Source organism: Chaetura pelagica, unplaced genomic scaffold (genome assembly GCF_000747805.2).
Source record: "Chaetura pelagica isolate M959 unplaced genomic scaffold, ChaPel_1.0 scaffold369, whole genome shotgun sequence".
Classification (NCBI taxonomy): Eukaryota; Metazoa; Chordata; class Aves; order Apodiformes; family Apodidae; genus Chaetura; species Chaetura pelagica.
The window spans coordinates 98,954-120,272 of record NW_009970235.1 but is presented as its reverse complement, the minus strand read 5'-3'; the positions used below and the strand labels follow the sequence as shown (position 1 = coordinate 120,272).

Sequence of the window (21,319 nt, the reverse complement as noted above, 5' to 3'; positions counted from 1 at the left end):
ACACCTCCCACCAGCCTAGGCTGCTCCAAGCCCCATCCAACCTGCCCTTCAACACTGCCAGGGATGGGGCAGCCACAGCTTCCCTGGGCAACCTGGGCCAGGCTCTCACCACCCTCACACTCCACAATTCCCTCCTCATCTCTCACCTCAATCTCCCTCTTCCAGTTTTCATCCATTCCCCGTTGTCCTCTCCCTCCCTGCCCTTGTCCCAAGTCCTTCCCCAGCTTTCCTGGAGCCCCTTCAGGCACTGGAAGGTGCTCTAAGGTCTCCCAGGAGCCTTCTCTTCTCCAGGCTGAACACCCCAACTCTCCCAGCCTGGCTCCAGAGCAGAGCTGCTCCAGCCCCTGATCATCTTCATGGCCTCCCCTGGACTCACTTCCATCCCCACAAAAAACCTGTGTGCATTCTCAGAAAAATACCAACAGAGCTCTGGAAATATTTTTAACAGTGTGTTTCAAATAGTGATTCCGCATCAGAACACTTAGCTAGAAAAAAAAGAAAAAAAAAGAACTTTTGCTAGAACTCACTGATCAAACCACATTTGGGTTTTACATGTTTGGGGTTTTTTTTATGATGAAAGCAGCACCTTCAAGTCCACAGGCTGCAAATCCAATGCAGTTTTCCTGGCAGGAGGAGGTGCTGGCAGGACAGAGGCTGCTGCAACAGAGATGGGAACACATCTAGTGAACACTGTTCTAACAGAGGCTGATGCTCTCTGTGCTGTGACAGAACCCAAAGTGGTGACCAGCCTGCAGCCATCCTGGCATGGGAAAGCATCCACGTTGCCATCAGAAAACATTACACAAATCCTAGCCATGGGGAAAAAAGTCATGCCAAAACTTGAATCTCGTCCCTACAGAACCCAGGAAGTTAAAGGCTTAATACAGAAGTGTTCTGACAGTGGTAATCTTCTGCCTTTCATATTCTGTTGGTAATGGATTCATCAGCCTCTGACACTAATGAACCACAACATACAACAAAGACTTGCCCTGAGCTCCAATGACTATTCTAATTCACACCTGTTCTTGGCTACATCTCTGCTAAGCTGTCATGTCCAGGAAGTATTTACAGGTGCCTCTAGTTTGCTTTGCAGGAGTTTGCTGGGGTCTTGTAAATTTTGGAAGTTTTAGGATAAAAAAAAATAATTTGAGGCAACTGCAGTCTTATTTCATAATATCATAAAATGCTGAAGGTTGGGAGGGACCTTAAAGACCATCAGGTTCCAACCTCCCTGCTATGAGCAGGGACACCTCCCACCAGACCAGGCTGCACAAGCCTCATCCAACCTGCCCTTGAACTCCTCCAGGGAGAGGAAGCCTCCAACCACCCTGGGCAACCTGTTCCAGTGCCTTCCTACCTTCATGGTAGTAAGACATCTTTTACCTGTATTTATGTTGCTTTTTTTTATAAGCAAATTAAAGTAATTGGGATACTACTGGGAAGCAATATCCAAAGAGAATGTCCACTTGCAAGAGCACGATGCTGAAGAGTTCTTTTATATAGATTACCTCAATTGTTCATTTTATGTAGGATCAGGTTTTTAATTAAAAAAAATAATCCATAATTGAAGTTCTTTAGTGATGAGATAAAAACTAGACATTAGGGTGCTACATTTAAAAAAATCAAGTCACACTTGACCTCTTTGCATTCAAGCTTTGGTATGTGAGAACTAGCTGTGATTTAAGAACAGTGAAAAGAGATTGTGCTCTTCTGACAGGTTTGAAGTTCCCTCCCAGTGATGCTGATGTCAAGTAAGGCCAAGAGCAAAACAGCCACCATCATCTGGAAATTCTGACACTGTTTAGTCAGAACATTTTCATTTCAAAGAGAAACTGTTCATGCACACAACGCATAAGCTGAGACATTTTGGGCAGCTTCAGAGAAGATGGTCTCCCTCTTCCAGGACAAGCTTGGAAACCTGCTTCAGGCCTCATCTCCATTTCCAGCATGGTTTCTCAGCAGGTTGGTGTCCAAGCAGTCTTTTCCCAAGTAGCAGCTGGTTAGATCTTTTGACATACACAACATTACAGAGTAAAAGCATTCAAGTGTTCTGTTCAACACTTCCCGCCCGCCATGAATAAAACCCAAAAGCAGAAGAAACACCCTGAGCACAAGGCACTTAGCAATGAAGTCACAACACACACTCCAGAATTAGCAGCATCAGATACGAGATGACATTAACTGGGGAGAAAGACAAAAGGTTACAAACTTTATTCCCTGGAGTAAGTTAGTATCAATGGCCTTGGAGAGGAAAAACCCACTTTCCACATGGAGACATCTTCATAATTCATTCCCAAATGGTGACTTTTCATATGAAAAGGCTTTTCTCCCTCTGTAGGTAACTAAAACTGACTGGACACAGAGAGGAGCACAGGACCACCAGACTTGCCACGCTCAAAAACTAAAGGTCTTCACAGAAGCAGTGAGGGTTTCCAGGAGACATTACTTCCTACAAGACAAATTATTCAGCTTTGTCTTAAGGTTGTATTCTTTCCTAAAATTGCAGGGTTCCTGCTGCTGTAGGTCATGCAAACAAGCTACCCATCCGAGTCCTCAGGGACCTCAAAGGACAAAGGAGGAGGGATCAGGCATTAGGACTGAAAGCTGAGCAGGTCTGAATAACCCAACGCTACTTCCATTTTCAAGTCAATCCACGTAATTGGGTTCACTGTTTATTTTTCCACACAGATCAATGTTGTTTCCATTTTCCAGAGGGTACGTCTCTGATCCAGCAATGCCAACTGCAGCACCATGCTTAAGGGAGAGTTCTGGGGTGGGGTTTTTAAGTATCCAATAACCTGAGACATAATTACAGAGTCTGACTTCTTTTGTACCAAAACAAAACTCCGAGTGGTACATAGAAGGTTTATTTATGCAGGGAGCACAACAGCAAGACAACACCTATGCTCTACTCTGCCACTTTAGGACATTGAGAAATCACTGAGAAAGCAAGGTCTCCTGGAGCTTCACAGAGCAGGCTCACATTGCAGATCTAATTCACTCTACCTATAACTCATTGGACATTTGCTTCATCTTGTTAGCAAATGAAAGGGTTTTGAAAACAGGGTTCTTCTCTACTATGACAGTATAGATTTCTAAACTCATCTGAGGCTGCTCTAAAAGCCAGCTGAACACAGATGAGTCTTGTAACAACAGAGAACAAAAAACCATCCTGGCCCAACCATAATCTCTGCTTTTTAAAGCCTTGCTGCTGCCTGAAGTTGCATTCTCAGATGCAAGTAATTTAGCTCAAGTTTTTAGTTCAACACTGGGGGAGGATATATCACACCCCACCTCCCCCCCTTTTATAGGCTAGATTAAGAATAGCTGCATCAGTTCAGTGCTGCTGTATCAGAGAACTCAGGAGGAACATGCTGCTGTTCAGAAAGGAAAAGGAACACCATGACTTCATGGAAAAATCTAAGCATCACAGGTCACATGTCACTGAAAGGGAAGGATCCATAGAGAAGCAGATATGTAACCAAAATCATGTGAGAAGGCATTCAGAGAAATTCCAAGAGAACAGAAGAAATAAACATAAAATGTTTAGACCTGGGAAGAACACAGAAATCATATATGAAGGCACTCATGGAGAAGCCAGCAGCAGGCTGGCTGCAAGCCTACTACAGAACTAAAGGGGGTGAGGAACAAACACAGACTCAACACTGGGCTTGTTTTCACACAGCAGCTAGAAAACTTCAGAAATCTCTAACATCTATAAAGCATACATAGATTTTTCCCAAGTCCTTTGATCCTAAGGAGAAGAGACACAGATGGCAGACAACATCAGCACTACAGGTGGGGGAGCAGTTTGGGGTTCAAGACAAGAGGACAAGGTAGCAGAGGGTTTGATGGGGGTGCCAGGAGGGGAAGGGTCACTAGACTGCCTCTAGATACTACGGTACCACTACTGCAGGGTGCTGGACTCACTCTGAAGGACGCTTATAGTAGCCTGGGCTCGAATCCACGTTATGGAGGGATTTTGCCTCAAGTCATTCCTCCTGGGATCGTTGCTGGCCCTGCACTCGTAAGTCCCAGAGTCTTCCAAGGTGAGGCGGGTTATCCTCAGCACACTCACCCCATTGGCCCCGTAGGCTGTGTTAATGGTGACCCGGCGCTTCCGAGCGCCGTCCCACAGCTGTTTGAAAGACTCAGCCCGGTTGACTTCAGCATACCACCACTGGATCTCTGGAGTGGGGTTCCCAACCACATCACAGTACAGTTCAAAGGCGTCCCCCGTGAGTTTAGTTTCTGACATGGGTGACTTGACAAACCCGGCTAGAGGGAGGGGCAGCAGAAACGCAGTGACAGAGTAGCAGAAAACAACAGATCTTATCAAGAACAAAGCAATGAGGTGCAGAAAACAGAGATCGAGAAGACATTAGCATCCACAACAACACAACTTTCATAGAAAAAAGGACAGGAAGGGGGACACCGAGATCCTCTGGAAGATCCCACCATGGCAGCTGTCCTTGGGGAGCCACGGGCTGCAGTGCACACCAGCTAGGAGGTACCTCCAAGCCACAGAGATGACTGGTGGGTTTTCAAACCTTCTTCAGTTGTGTGGACCTTGTGATCAGCAAGTGTTTGTGGCCATGTCTTTTTCTCTGAAGTTTTCTTGCTCTATACAACCTATCTACAGGGGAAGGAGGAGTAAAACCCTAACCTTCTTGCCCTGCACAGCTTGCTATTGTGAACACTGCTTTGACCTTCCATCTATTTTGGACTTCTGAGGCACGGAATTCCCCAAGATAAAAGTGACCTACTTTCCTGAAGGAGCTGGATCACCACAGCTCCAGGAGTCTCACAACCTTCTAAGGTAAAGGGAATCTCAGTGGTATATACACACAAAGGCTAAAAAGATCACTCCAGCAGTTAGGAAATACAGCACCAAAGGTACCTTGACAGACCACATAATTTTTGCCTTCTGAACCAAGATGTTGTGTTGACATGGATGATCAGGCCAAAATATCCTTATTATGGCATGAAATCCTTCAATACTTACCAGCCTGAGAGCTGTGTTAAGAGCACAGACACACTAAGCTGTCCTTCAATCCTTTTTTCCCAGGGAACTCCTGAAATCAGCATTGCCTGAAAGCCAGGCTCTCCCCTCACCCACCCCTCCCTGAAAACCAAAAGATTAGAATCCAGCTGGCCAGACAGATTATGCAGCAAAACCTGTCATATTGCTGTGTTCCCTAGGCAGCAGGACTTCTCATCAGCAAGCAGAGCTAGTGTGTCACACAGCTGATAAAACTCAGCTTCATGCATCCCCCTCCTCAAATTCATTGGTTATGTTCAGGAGGAGGATTGAAAGAATTCAGTGGATTTTAGAAACCAGAAAGATGGACTTAAAAGTCTTCTACAAATTTCTGATGCACCCTCTGACCACACTCACGAACCTGTGACACAAACACCTGTACATTCACAGACCATTACACTGGAAGTCTGCACTACAGGTGCATCTCTAAATATATAATTTGGACAAGAAAACCAGACAAAGAATCTTTAGAGCACACGCAGAAACTGCCCCTTGCCAGCAGATTTGTTTGAAGAGCAACTGTGCAGTTGCTGCAAATAACAGCTACAGGAAGAAATGCTCAACAATAGAAAATATTAACTTAGAAATTGTTCAATTATGAAGACATTTGACGAGGATTCCTCAGCCTTGTACTCCAGAGCTAACGGAGGTGAGTTCTATGCTCAGCAAAAATGCCACTGCAAACAATCCATTGCTGCAGGGAAGCAGGGGAAAAGCTAATGCACTCGAAGTGCCTTAATTACTAGCAGTTATAACCCACACGCAGCCCACTGTTGTTGTTTCTTGAGGCTAACAAAGATCACACTGTTCTCACACAGCTGCTGAAGGTAGAACAGACCAGGTTATGATCTTGCTCTGCTGGACAGTCCACATTTCAAGGGATGACAAACAAGGAAGACTTTGTGTTCCCACAGAGGCAGACATCAAGCAGTGAGGCTGGGACCTACCTCTACGTGGCTTATTAGATGTGATAGGCTAAAGCCTGTGGCCCAGACTACCTCCTTTCCAAATCTTATTGCTTCTCTCTCCTATACTAGAGCCTTTTTTTCCTACCTTCCTCCACAATACTGAAATGCCAATCACAGGTGAAGACATGACAGTAGCTCAGGGAACATTGAAAGTGATCCCCCTTCCACAGCTTCCCAGTTTCCACAAAACTCTGATGCATGAAGATTAACTCCCTGTCTTGAAATGCATCCCTGAGCCCAAGGCCAAGTGACCCAAAAACCAAAGCTGCAATTCAATCCTACTCCTCCAGCTGTCCCAGCTACTAAGCAAACATCTCTGCAAGAAAAGGCTCTGAGGCAGGGAGGAAGGGCTGTAATTGTGTCTTTTAAAGCAACTGTTTCAAACCCCATGTTTCCACCAGTTTCAATCCTCTTGAAAAACAATGTCTCAGACCATGAAAAATTTCTGTGCAACACCTTATCTTGATCTGAGTAACCACATCAGCAGCACAGGCAACACCATAACAAAGGCAAAGGAAAAATGCTGCCTGGACTCAGTGGCCTGCCCAGCTCCAACAAGAGATCCAAAAGTACTTTTTTCAAAAAAAAATTTAAAAAAAAAATAAATAAATTCCAGGTTAGATTAAAATCCTGGAAGGACAAATGAGAACAAAGGTGACAGAAAAGCCTCCCTATGCAAATTCATGAGAACTTAGCATTACAAAGGACTGGCAGTGCTATTAAAAACTCAACACAACAGTCTCGGGTTCATGTTTTGCATTTTTCCACCGTTCAGAAGCAGCAGAGGGAAGACATCAAACAGCATCAGTAAGTTGAGGCAAAGCTTCCAGCCACTGTACATCTGCCAGAGGCCATTTCCAATTAAGATACCTAGCCAGAAGCTACAAAACCAGCTGAAATCTGCCAGTACCAAGCTGACATGTTTTGGTTTGTTTTTAACAAAAACCCAAAAAGCTAAACACTACAGAGAATGCTCCCCGTAACACAACAGCAGTCTGGAAACAGAATTCTTTCTGCTTTTTGGCAATTGTCAGTGATTTCCATAATTGTTCCAACAGAAAATGACACTATACAGATTTCATTGCTTATATAAGAGGCTTTCAGAGCCCAACATTTTCCTTACTTGGTCTTCTCCAAGCACAGCACTCGCTGCTCTGTTATTACTATGTTCTGCACAATTCCAGAGACAGGAGCATCAAAAGAACAAATATATATATATTAAAATACAAATAGATCAAGGCTAGAGGTCAAGTTGGGGTTTTTTTTGTGTTTGTTTGTTTTTGGTTTTTGTTTTTTAAGTGATTATACAGTATCTATTTAAAACTAAAATCCTGCCCTTATCTGTAATTTGGAGCAGATTTTATTTCCAAAGGGTAAACTGTAGGAAGCACTGGTTCTAAGAATGATTTTCAGCTCTCAAGTGTCATTCCTGTACAGAACAGAAGAGAGAAACTTTAGCCAACATCTGAAAGCTCTCAAAGGTCAGGGCTCCTGGGAGGGTGGAGGAAGGAGGCAATAATCCACAGATCATTCCTTAAGATCATATAGACCCACAGGAAGTAACAGAATAGCCCAATCTTAATCTTAAATCTTTAGTGAATCCTTAAATCAAATACAATAGGAATATTGTTCTTTAGCCCAGTCAGTCACAAGACTGGTTTTGAAATTAGTCCCATTGTCCTGGCTCAAACCAGGACAAATATGCACCTTCAAATGCTTCAAAGAAAATAACTCCTAAGAAGGGCTGGCACTGTAAATTTTCATTCTGTTGACAACTGTATTTATTTCATTATATCCACAAACGAGTTATTCTGTAACAGAGAGTGTTTTCCTCATTAAATGGTGTTTGGTGGGGAGGGTTGTTTGGGCTTTGGATATTTTAAAAGCTAATTGCATGAGAGAACAAGGGGAAAATCTAGCGTTAAACATCCCTTGTAAGGTCTTTGCAAGTTCCCACGATATACCAGAATGCAAGAAAATAATGCATGATAGTCCAGAAGGTGCAGCTACTCAAGCCCACTATCATGTTTCCAACCATGTTTTTTTATTATTAATTGATGGTTATCTACCTGAAGGACAGAATGAAGTGGCAATGATATTAAATCCCTTCTGAAGTGATGCTTGTTTATTGAAGATTTGATCTCACCCACCAATTGTGAGGGTAAAGGTGGGAAAAGCAATGGACTAAAGCTCTAAAATTGAAGACACAAATTAGTCTTTCCATGCACCTCTGCCAAAGATGAATGAAAGCCAGTGCACAGCAGGGCTCTTCAGATTTGAAAACTCTGAATTTGAAGGGTAGAAGAACCACTAAATCCAGATGCAAGAAGAAAAATGAATGTATTTTGAAAGCTGACAAAATGAATGTATTTTGAAAACTGAGAGCTATGGAAAAGGGCAGCCAAAATTTTCCATATGCAGTAAGAGAAACACATACAGCAGATCATTCAGATTAATTTTTCTTCTGCCAATATTTATGAGCTACCTGTTGGCCACAAGCAAGGAGGCCAAGCCAGGCCACATTCCAACTTTGGCATCTAAATGAGTCACAGCTTTCCATACCAGCAATGCCCCTTCCAGGTGCACCCAGCAGCAGCACCCTTTCCAACTGCAGCAATTTCCCTCTTTGACAGAAGCCAGAGTCAGCAGCCAAGTACCTCTGAAAGAGATGGAAGTGGGAGTAGGAACAAGGCTTATCTTCTTGCTGAGGTGATCATGAAGCTGAAAGATTAAATATAGGATACAGCTGGAAATTTATACTTATTAGAAATGCACGGAAATATTTAACTGTAACTTTGACCGGCTTCTGAAGAGCAACTTGTGTTCCACCTCGGCTGGAGGCCAAAAGAAAAAGTGAAACAGAAGGTATCTCCTGAATAGCTAAAACCAAATATACAGCCCTCAGGAGAAGGACTTGAGGGTGATGGTGGGTGAGAAGCTCAAAATGAGCCAGCAACATGTGCTGAAGCCCAGAGACCAACTGTGTCCTGAGCTGCAGCAAAACCAGCATGGCCAGCAGGGCCAGGGAAGGGATTCCCCCCTTTTATTCTGCTCTGGTGAGACTCCACCTGGGAGTGTTCATTTATGGAACCTCCAGCATAAGAAGGACTGGAACTCCTGGAGAGAGTCCAGAGGAGGACATGAAGATGATCTGAGGGCTGGAGCAGCTCTGATTTGAAGACAGGCTGGGAGAGTTGGGGTGTTCAGCCTGGAGAAGAGAAGGCTCCTGGGAGACCTTGAAGCACCTTCCAGTGCCTGAAGGGGCTCCAGGAAAGCTGGGGAGGGACTTGGGACAAGGGCAGGGAGGGAGAGGACAAGGGGGAAGGGATGAAAACTGGAAGAGGGGAGATTGAGGTGAGACATGAAGAAGGACTGGTGGAGTGTGAGGGTGGTGAGACCCTGGCCCAGGTTGCCTAGGGAAGCTGTGGCTGCCCCATCCCTGGCAGTGTTGAAGGGCAGGTTGGATGGGGGTGGAGAAACCTGGGCTGGTGGGAGGTGTCCCTGCCCATGGCAGGGGGGTGGATCTAGATGATCTTTAAGGTCCCTTCCAATCCAAACCAGTCAAGGATTCTATGAATACTGCAATGACCAAAGAGCTTCCCAACCTCCTCCCCTGCTAGAAGTAACACACAAGATAAGATCTTGATAAGAGATATCAACAATTAGCATAAAATATCCTAGCAGCAATGTACCAGTCTAAGAATATAAAGCAGTACCTGACAAAAAAAAAATATAATCCTTGAGATTCCTTGCAGAAATTATTGCACTATTGATTTAAATATCCTTTTGTTACTGAAATTGAACACAAGATGCAGTAGGTTGCAAAAGAATCAATGCCAATGGCACTGGGCAAGCAAAGCTGGGGCAATATTAAACAACCAGGTTTAAATTAAACACAGGTAAAGCCCTAAAAAATGTAGAACAAACTAATTTCACTTGGTTTTACCCGTACCAAGCATAAAGATTAATGCTGAAAACAAGCAGACAGACAAGCAGAAGACAATCGCCATCAAACAAGAGGAGATTGTCTTGAAAATGGAGTTTGCAAAGATGGGGAAAAAAGAGGCTATGAAGCCCAAGAGCACAAGTGGCTAGTCCAAGAAGTTCAAAGCAGGACACATGCACAGGAACAGACAGAGGTGACTCACCCGCAGGAAATGCAAGATGTTTGCAACAAGGTTTTGAAGCACCAGGAATAGAGCTGTAACAGTCATTTTACAGTTGGGAGCAATTCAGCTCATATCTCCATCAAGCAAGACTATGCTCCTGTCCTGTCATGATCTTACCTTTATCTTGTGGTGAATGCCACTCACATGAAGAGAGTTCAAAGCTCAAAAAGGGCATTTGTAAAGCTGGAACTAAAATCAACTTGATTTCCAGTATGAACCCACAACAGACAGCTAAAAGACAGGCTGCTTAGGGACTGAATGCTTTAGAGATTGGCTGCATTCACAGTGAAAACCATCATGTAAACAGTAAGAGGCTGATTTTTGTGAAAATCACCATGTAAGCAGTAAGAGGCTGATCCTACTTGTCCTGTTAGACCACCCTACATCTGTATTTCACTGCTTCTCCACTGCCCTTGGTGCCTTTAGCACAGTTTTAAGGTTTTATTTCTGCTCATTGCCTGCAATGCCAGTTATTTATAGACAGAATAAAGGAGAGCTAGGTTAGTCCATTTTTGTTTCCCTGAAAACCCATTTAAGAAGACTCTCTGCAATTCATTTTTGTAAATACACACCCTCAAAGAATGATTTTTCTAAGTGGAGTGGAAAAAGCCAACTATATTTGCCAACGTGAAGTTTTTATTTCATATATTCTACAGACCAGTGTTCCCCAAAATGCTCCAGATGTCATATCAATATGCAGATATCAAGGTATTGATGTTACCCTAGCAAATGCCACCACCCTGGTATAAAGTTCTGCTACCAGAACTAGCCATTAGTGCTGAAGGTCTCAGTAAGGTCTCCTCATTAAATTGTTGTCACACCTTTTCCTAATTGGTATTCTGGATTTTGCAATTTGATTTTTCAATTATTTAAAAAAGAAATAAACAGTCATTCCAGCTTTTCCAAGTACTCTAGGCTCTGCAGAGGTAAAAGGCAGCCAAGCTTTACCACCAGCAGCACATGGTTTGGGGCAAGTGAATAAATGGCTCCATCCCCTGTACTGGAATTAAGAAAAAACTGCAGGTATGAGAATTCAAAAGGGAAGAACATAATATAAGCAGATGGTGCTGAAATGCTGCATTTGTATTGTCTCAGAGGCAACCTCCTCCTTTCACAGGCAGTCTGGTCCTGACGCCAGGACTTGGGGAGTTCAAAGTGTGGTTGGAGCACTGGGAATGAATGACCAGGCAGACTGCAGTTTCAGGAAAGTTAAGTGCTGGCTGTGAAGACTTCATTAATATATGAAGGCACAGATAATCCTGGGCAGCCCACAAAGCACTTCTCAGCTTGTTTTGCCCTGCCCTCACTTCAGCTTATTCTCTTATTCTGTTGCATTACACAGCAACAGTCTCACTTAGCTTGCACCAGAATACCAAAGAAAACTATGATGAGAAGCTGCCCTCCTACTCTCCCTTCTGCACCCATCATCTAGGCTTTGGAAACCTCAGCACCAAATGCCTGCTACTTCAACTGGCTCTCTAATTAACACCTTTTTCTTCTTCAGTGATGGGTGTTAATTGATACGGTTTTTGAGGGTAGCAAAAACCCACCAGCACTTTGACAAAGTACTGCATTTGTACTTTAACCAGGCTGCCTTTTCTCTATCCTAACTGATGTTTTGTTTCTTTCCAAAGCTCACTTTTGCCTCACCTTTCCTAAACCAAAGTATTTGAAATCAGTCAAATCTACAAAAAACCTGACAGCCTGCCAGCTGGAGGAGAAGGGTGGAGATACCCCAGTTCCATGGGAAGCACTAAAGCATCCTGCCTGCTTTCTCCTATCTACCAGGTTGATGCTTTTTCCCTTCTTTTATCACTGGAGAGCATAGGTTTTAATCACATCACTGCTAAGAAGTGGGTTTGGTCTTAATCACTTCACTGCTGAGATGGGTTTAAATTTTACAGTGCACTCCCTGGTCTCTGCTGAGTGTGACTCACAGCTGCCTTATCTCCAGGGACCATCATGACCACATGTCACACAACCTTTAGCTGGAGTCTCCTAAATGCACCACACAGTTCCATACAATAAAATAAAAAAAACACATTGATTTTCTTTCTCTGCTTTGCCCTAATCTTTAGCCAGCTACAGAAGCAGTTTTCAGAGCAGCATTTTGACATTTGTATCAGGTCTCCAGAGGAGCCTGTACCATCTCTAAGCATACTGGGAACTGGAGCAAGATGTGAAATGAATTCCTGCAGTCTCATCTTGCAGCTTTCTGTAGCTGAAGGTAGGTTATGACTTGCTACAGAGGCAAACATTACCCAGAGAGCATCATACAAAATGCATGAGCCCATGACGTAGTGTTAAGATTCATTTCACAGAGAGGGAGTCCTGCAGATTACCTTCTCCAGGTCCACAGCCATGAGGATTAACATTTTCTGGATTCAGACCAGCATTCCTCATTTCTCTGTGCATTAGAAAGCCTTACTTAGTTAACATGTAAAAAGATTTATGGACAAACTAATTTCATTTGTTTACTGAAGTTAAATTCAGCGAGTCCTTAAGTAAAAGGTTTCAGGGCCTTGAATCTTGTGAGACTATCCTGGGAATATGCCCCACATAGCCAAGAGACACTTCTCTGCAGAGAGGGATGGAGAAAGGAGACACTGATCAGCTTCTGGGTTATAAATCAGGTAATGCTAACTGGAAAGGATTTCAGAGGTTGCCTGGTGAAATTGCCTCCCCCAAAAGAAAACCCTTTATATCTGTCTTTAAACTGCCCATTCATCTTCCCCTACACACATTCACACTGTGGCTGCTTTTATTTAAGAGCTTCCTCAGGATAAAAAAAACCCCAAAGCTTAACTTCACAGCGACTTTCAAGGGCAATTATTATTTTTGTGGTCATTCTTATTGTGCAAAAACCTGATCTCAGTAACCATAATTCACTGCAATAACACATCAGAGCATGGTTCACAGCAACACTGCTGGCTAGAAAAGACACTGGTGTGTTGCAGCAATCACAGCTACAAACTCCCCATTTCAGACCACTGTTTTCACCCCAAATACATTCTCATGATATAAACTGTTTGGGCTCAGAAGCCTCCTCTGGGCACACTTCTCATATTAGCAGACAAATTCATGGGTGTGGACAGTGGTTACAATCCTTCTCCTTTTGCAGCAACCCTATACTTGTAGATGTTTGATACCAAAATGTAGAAGAGATGAAAACAGATTCAAGTCTGAAATATCTGGTAAGAGAGGAACAGTCAGAAAAAGAAATTAGTATGTGCTCCCTCATTTTGGCTCCATGCTTCTGTCAGCCTGCTGGCTATAGTCACATTTTGAAGCGTAGGAGTTCAGATATTTTTTCCCAGCTGGAAAGAACAAAGTTCTTCTAGTTCTCTGGTACTGTAAGACATCATAGTGTGAAGAAGTAACTGGAACACTGACTTAGCTCTTTTATGACCAACTGGGAAACTTGGTATTTCACTTAGTTACTGAGAAATGGATGGAACAAGACTGAAATACATTCCACTTTAAGCAAAGCCTGAGATCAACATTTAACTGCTCACTTTGCTAAGGATCTTGAACTTGCTAATTCCTTTATTTTTCTGCAAAGGACTTAAAAGGGCTGATAACTAAACCAGTGGTTTATAAGTATAAACTATGCAGATGACACATAAGGAGCAGACATGAGGGAAAAAGATGCTATTTTTGCACTGGCTTCTCCCTAAAAGTGTGTTCTGCAGTCCCTACCATGGCTCATTTTCTACCAAGTGCAAGATATATTTTCAATTTATAGCCTCTTCCTTATCAAAGTCTGCTTTTTGTTTTAAGCCCATCTGCTTAGAGGCATTGAAGGAGTATCAACTGGAAAGATCTAATACTCTGTGAGTTTATTTATTAAAGCGATTATCTCTGCGTTTCTGGTTAGAGAGACATTTTTAAGTATCACTGCAGACACGATATGAAAGCATTCTCTTCTACAGGAGGTATAGAACACTCTCTCATTTGCTTATAAGGCTTGGGTTAATGCTCTCTAAAGAAACAATAAGTTGACAGAGACACAATGGAGCCAGATCTTGTGAGTCTGAAGCACCTGTTAACTTGCCTGTGAAACAGTTAATGGTATCAGGATCAAAAGCAAGTCCAAACATTTGTTCAGTGCCTTAAAAAACACTGCTCTTCATATTTCAATGAAACTATTAAAGGACACCTGTGGAGAACTACTCCTAGCCATCTCTGAAGTAGCTCTCACACACCACCAGCAGCACACAAGACAGCATCCTAACCAGAATTATATTTAGCTGTGTGGCATTTCCATGGCGTGCTTGAGAAAAGGAAGTCTGGGTAACTCCATTCAGCACTTGGTGCAGACCAACAACTTGTGTAACACCAACTAAACCAATGAGGATGACACAGCCATTTGAGCCATTCCAGGAAAACAGCAAGTTGCTCCTCAAAGAGGATGTGCATCTCAATTCAGGGCCACAGAAGCCAGTCTTAACATTGCTGCATTTTAAAATCGCAGAGGCTTGTGATCCTCATGTTTCCACGAATGCTACATGCATGACTAGAAGACATTCCCCTGGGCTGACTCCACACTGAAGGGTTGGTGGACTGATGCAAGAGTCAAGTGACTTCAGGTAGCTTTCATTCTCTAGTTAACTGATCAGGGATTCAAATCAGACACAGAAGTGGTCATCAGATTCACTCAATATCCACACTCTCCCCCTAGTAAGACCTTGAGCTACAAAACATACTAATCTGAAGGCAAAAAAAATCCCCTTGTCTGCAGCCACTCCAAACTAACTGTTGGGATCAGGAAGAGCTGGGATGGTTACTCACCTGATGCTGGCAGTGTGCAGGATGCCACCCCAAGCCTTTCTAGAAAAATGTCATTGTGTGGCAAATGCTGCTTTTGCGTGCCTGGGTGTCCAGAAGAGCACACACAGTCAGGAAGCTGGTTGAATGCATTGAGAAGCTTTCATCACAAGAAATTTCCCTCTGTAGAAGATTTGTAGACTAGTTTCTCAAAGGGTTTTTCCAAAGACTAAACTTGTATCATCCTCAGAACAGACAGGCAGGATTCTCCTATTCTTCCCATTTATGTTTCTCTCTGGCACAACTTAGGCATAAAAGATTTAAAATAATCCATGCAGGGAGGAGGAAATAAAAAAAGCCAGCATTTATTAGTTTTAACTCCTTTTTCTAGGTCACTAGAGAAATGCTATTGTTGTAGCTAGGGAATATACAATAATTTTACTAAGGTAAAAAGACAGAAGTAGAAAAGCTCTTGTATATTGCTACAAAAGTATTGTTAACAACTAGAAACCCACCCCCTGGAAATAAGTGGGAAGGAATTCAGCTTCACAACACTAAAAAGCTGAGTTACAGCCGACAGCAATTTAAATTTGTCCAGAGTTCACATATAACACAGTAACTGAAGCCTGCATGCTAAACATATATATAAAAAGACCACCAGATTTGCACCATAAAACTATTGAAAACAGCACACAATGTTGGTGAGGGTACAAGAAATACCCTGTGTGCTGATCAGTTCTTTAAAATCCTCAGACTATACCATTAGAGAGCTAAAGGTTTACAGTGCTGCTCAGTTTTGCTTTGACCTTTCCTGATCCCACAAATGTGTGCTTGACAGGAGACTGGTTACATTTCTCTTTAGCACCAAGGAAGCAGGTACTGAATGCAAAGCTCTTTTTTCCCCCTTTTTTATGCATTTTGCAGTAGGTCGAGCTGCTCCAAGCTGCTCCAGCCCATCCCTGATGAAGCATCTGGGCATTTTAACACCCCAACCTTCTTTTGAAGAAATGCCCTTCGCAGAACTGTTGGGTTATGTAAGAGGCCACACAATCTGAGGCAGGGCTGAGAACTGGGGGGGCAGGGAGAGGAAATATTCTCTGTGCACAAGAAATGCTATTAGCATAAGGGACAATTGCATTTTAAAATTTATTGCACTTCAGATGTAATCTGAGTTCAACTTTTAACAGACCAAGTTCTTCCCAATAACAATATGTGAAACACCAGCCCTGCTGCAGGAGATGGGGTTAGAGGAGAGATGCTTTTAGATTCTCTAAAGCTAGAAAGAATTACTGCCTACTAACTAACTTCAGAGCAAATACATCCCTGGCAGGTCAGGTCCCAATCTGCCTGGTCAGAGAAGCAGCAGACAGCTCAAAGACAGACTATTCTCCAGAACTCCATATTACTCCAGTTTCAGGGAAGAGGAAGGCAGGAAGAAAACCTGTTAAAAGGCAGCAGGGATGCCACCAGGGATGCTGCTCTGCAAACTGAGAGATGCCCTGCTCCAGGCTGCATTTTTTAATCTTTCCCCACCAAAACCATTTCTATAGCACAGTTCAGCTTCTCCCTGTTTTGACAAACCTGTTACTCTAATAACACCTTTGACCATAAGAAGGCTTTGCAAACTCAGATGTCCACATCAAGCTGTCAACCAACACTTCTCACTTCCACACACCACAAGCAACAGCCTTGTCCTTCCCACCACTTTTTGCCAGCACAGGCAGCTGCATCAGGGCTATGTCATCAATCACATCCTCCTTGGGCCAGGGGTTTGATCTCCCATGGCTGCCTGACACCACTGAGATGAGGAGAACAAAAATAAACTTCTGAGGGCAGCTCCTCTACAGCATCTGATATTGCTATTTATGAGATGAAATTCAAGCTCAGGATCAGTCAAGATGAGTGATCACACACTCTGGGCATCCTAATCCACATGTAGAAACCGCCTTCCTGCAGCCCAAGGCTGCTCAGCACAGGGAGCTGAGCCACTTACACCTCCTGGCCTCACACTACCCACAACAAAACCCCCTAAAAGGGCAACAAAACCCCTCCCAAAACACCAGTCATGGCTGAAAGGGTCCATTTTTTACCTTCTGGATTATCTAGCTAAGAGAGACAGCCTTACAGCTTGAAACACAAGGTTTGGACTCTTCAAGTAGGCAGCATAAAAGGGAGCTGACAGAAAATCCTGACAGAAACCTGTTCCTTTCTTCTGTATAAAGAAGAAAATTTACAAAACATCACCACTGTGCTACCAATACTAATTGAGAGGTTGGAAACCAAACCAAAAAGAAGCTTCTCTGCAAACATGAAAGAGGTGAAGTCCCTACCAACTATCCAATCTTTAAATATTAATTCCAGAATTCTGGTTTTTAGAACTTGGCAGCAGTACCACCACATCACCAACAAAATGCAATTACACAGGTATCTTGATGACAGTAAAAGACAGAAGCTGGAAAGGCAAGGGTTTGAGATGGCTTCCCTATAAAATTGATGAGATATTAAATTAAAAAGCACTACACTCAAGTCAGTGGCAAAATCCAGCATTCCTGAACCATGAGAACTCAAGTCCAGCCTACTCAAGGTTCCAGAGCATCCAGACCCACAGCTGATATGCATTTAAGAGTCTTTCATTACGTTTTAGATATTTTGTGGTGTTTGAGAAGAGTACAGAAGATGACCTAAGCTATTTGGTTAAAATCTAATCTAAATTATCTCCCTAAGCTGAAGCAAAAAAGGTACTTCACCTGCTTTTTCATCACAGCCCTTTTCAAGAGCTGTTGTACTGAACAGGATGACAACACCAAGAAGTCTATCACGTGCTCTTGAACCAAAGGCCACATTTGATTGTGTGGTCATTTTACAACAGCATCACAAGATATTTTTAAATACTCTACTAGGAATCAGACAAAAGTACTGAAAGTATTTATCCTGGAGCAGGCCTGAACAGTGGCGGTCGTGGCAAGAAGGTAAGAACAGGACAAATATGCAGTGATCTGCCAGCCTTCATGAGTTTGCTGCTGAGGGTTTTCCTAAAAGGTGGTGATGTTTTCATTGCCATCTGAGAGCAAGTTTACATTTCCACAAAGCAAGCAAAAAGCCTGATTTAGTAATTTTCCATCTCTGAGAGGCAAGAATTCAGGTTTACTTTGCAAAAAGAGGGCAACAGCGGAAAATCCTTCAGGAACTGTAAAACCACATTTTTGTTTTGTTGTTTTTTTGGTCACACTGAGGCTCCCAAACAGGAAAGCAGCAACACAGGATGAGGCACACTCATACTGGTACTGACTGGGCAGCCAGTGCCAGGGTGACGTTTGGTAGGGGCTGCTAAAAGGATACGTCTCTGCAGACAATTTTCTGCCTCAAAGAGGCAGAAAAATAAAAGGGACAACAACAACAACAAAAATTATCATGCTTTGCTGAAAAACATGACTGAAGGCCACTGACAACTATAACTCCCAGACACTTATTTTGTACTAGAAAACCCCATACTGTACTGTATCTACTTGAAAGCAAGATTTGAGAAGATGAAGACAGAGTAGGGGAAAGAGGATACTCTGAGCAGTTCTGTATCCATCCATGCCCTTTTACAGCTCTTGCCCTGGATGATATTTATAGCTCCTTAAAAGCTACTTCCCTCTAGTCTATCATTTTTGCTCCATTCTCCCAACTAATTCCCTTCCTAGAAACCAAAAATTACTTTTTTTTTTTTCCTCCTACTCCATATGGCTCAAGATTGGGGTCACTCAATTGATCCTGGTATTGCTAAAGAAGGGATCTTGGGGATTCTGAGACCCAAAATATGCAGCTTTGCTTAAAACTCTTTTCTACCCATAACTGAGACCATAAGCTGCTGCTGAGCACTACAGAGCTTGCAGCAAAGTGTTGAAGATCCCATCAGTTAAAAAATGTGACAAACTAAGTCTGAAAGTAAACCATCTGCACTGTACAGCTAAGGCTCATATTAGGTTCAGTACCCTCCAAACTGGGGAGAGGTGCAAACTGTCCCATCTACATCAGCTTGTTTCTGGAAGCAAACAGCCAGGAAGGGAATGCTGCAGCACCACTCACTGTCCCCTCTGCCAAGGCTGCAGAGGGAAAAGTAATGGGGAGAGTTGCATCATAATCAATCTAAACACAAATAGCAGAAATTTAAACATTTATACTACTGTCCTATTTGATAGCAAGCAGAAAAGCTTCCACAGTACTGAATGGCTACAGCCAGATATATTCCCATTACATCCCTGCTACAGCCAAGAATCATTCCCAACCATTTCACAAAGAATTTGCACAGATAGTATAAAACTCAAATACTTCCAAAAATACAGGGGTCAGAGGTGATAGCACTTAAACACTGGAAGGGAAAATCCAAAGGTGATCACGACCTATATGATGGGTGCTAGTCATCAACAGAAACACAAACCAAATATAGTAGAAGGCATAGAAGACAAATTTGTGGAATGCAACTTCTTTTTGGCAGTTCTGAAAAAGCTGGTGCCAGACCAGAGATCAACAGTCATCCCCAGGACGGTACAAAGGAGTGAAGCTGGTAAGAGGAAAAAGCCAAGAAGTACCCTGAATGAAATATGGCAAGACAGAAATAACTGGCTGTGATAGTTTCTAGATTATGGGACCAAACAGGCACCAAATGTCACACTTCTTAAAGCAAAATGCAGAACAAAGGGAATGGCAACCTGAATGTATTTTTCTTTTAGTGCAGATTTAGAGCTATTGTACAAAAGAAAAGCTCACCAAGTATAACAAAAATGTCTGTTCAAATAACTGCCAAACACAACCCTTTCCCCTGCAACTTGGAAGTACCAGCACCAAGCCCTCCAGTGTGCCTGAGACATACTTAGATTCTACCATTAAGTTCAACAAAAATCACTTGTTTCTAATGGGGTTCGTCATGTCCATTGTAGCACCAATTACAGCTCTGCTCACTTTGTCAGACTTTCTTCTTCAGCATGAAAAAGCAGGGGAAAAAACCTAAAAGGCCAGACCAGGCAAGCCCTAGCTTCCCAACATACATAAAGAGAGGAGTCCATCCAGAGGAGACTTCCAGAGACCACGTGCAGACTGGCTCTGAGTCACAAAACCTCAATATCTAGCTGCTTTTGGATTTTGAAAACACTTCCCCAAGGCAACTGTCTTCTAGTGAAGTGGTAAACCCCAACAGCAACCAACTGCTGAACTCCCTCTCTATGTAGCTTGGCAGTCACAACAAAAGGAAGAAGTTAGCTGCAAAACTTGTCTTACTATATGCAAACACTGAATAAAATTATATCTCCAAATAATGAGCTCCTTTTTTTATTTCTTAGAGTCCTTAAGGTCATCTATCACAAGTGTAAACTAAGCTGCCCACACTGCATGTCTTCAGCTACAAACTTGAGCAACAAGATAATGCCTCAGGCTGAGAATGAAAGTTTGCTTATTTGGTGCCTCTGGTTTAAAACAGCAATTTTTACCTCCTGTAGCCACATTTCTTCCCATACTAAATCCAGTAGACTTGCTTTATATCTATCTATCCATATCTCTTTCATCCATGTAATTTATTCCTGGCTTTGCTTGATCTCAACCTCTTAACTCTCCTCAAACCTCACTGGAATGTTTTCCATCTTTTTTTGCCATGCTCTTCCCTTTCTACACACAGATTACACAGCAGTGCACAAAGAGTCAGTGCAGAACTAAGAAACATTTCCAGTTACATACTGTAATATAAGTTTTTCCCACTTCAACCTTGACCCCCAAATGTGAAACACGTAAAACAGGTAAGAGTATAAAATGTGACAGTGGGAGTCAGCTGCTTTCAATTTTGGACGCTTAAAGCAAAGGAGAAAGGACAAAATCATATGAAGTTCCCTGCAGAAGGCTTCTTTAGGTAAACTAGCTGTAGATCCAGGTTAGAATACCTCAAGCAGAAATTAACAACCCAAGTACAACAAGTAGAAATTTGCTGCCCTGGAAGATAAAGAGAAGACAAGATCAACACCAATTCGTAACACTGTTACACATCTCTTTGCTTCCTCAGCCTGCATTACCTCCTTGTAACAATGACTCTAACCTGCTCGAGAAGGGAAGTAAAATCGTAACTGCCTTTTGTAACACTGGATTTTTAGCACCAGGCAGCCCTCACACCACCAGTAATTCAGGGGAAAAAAATAATCTTGCCAGTCTGGTGCTCAACACAAGAGACCAGATTTCACAGTGCCAGGGAAAGCTCCGTATCACTGATCAAAGCAGTCCCCACATAGCTTTTATTTTATCCTTCTCTATTCAGTTCTATTCATTAGCCTTTACTGTACTGAGAGTTAAAAAAAAAAAAAAAAAAAAAAAAAAAACAAAAAAAAAAAAAAAACCCCAATACCCATTTC

General features: G+C 42.7%; 1 protein-coding gene across 1 annotated transcript in view; it reads right to left on the bottom strand.

Moving 5' to 3' along the window:
* NPTN (neuroplastin) overlaps positions 1-21,319 on the bottom strand; it is a 65,855-nt gene that overhangs the window by 28,783 nt on the left and 15,753 nt on the right. The window contains exon 2 of the mRNA XM_010005930.1: positions 3,931-4,331. Coding sequence (XP_010004232.1) covers positions 3,931-4,331 — 401 coding nt within the window. The remainder of the gene's footprint in view (positions 1-3,930; positions 4,332-21,319) is intronic.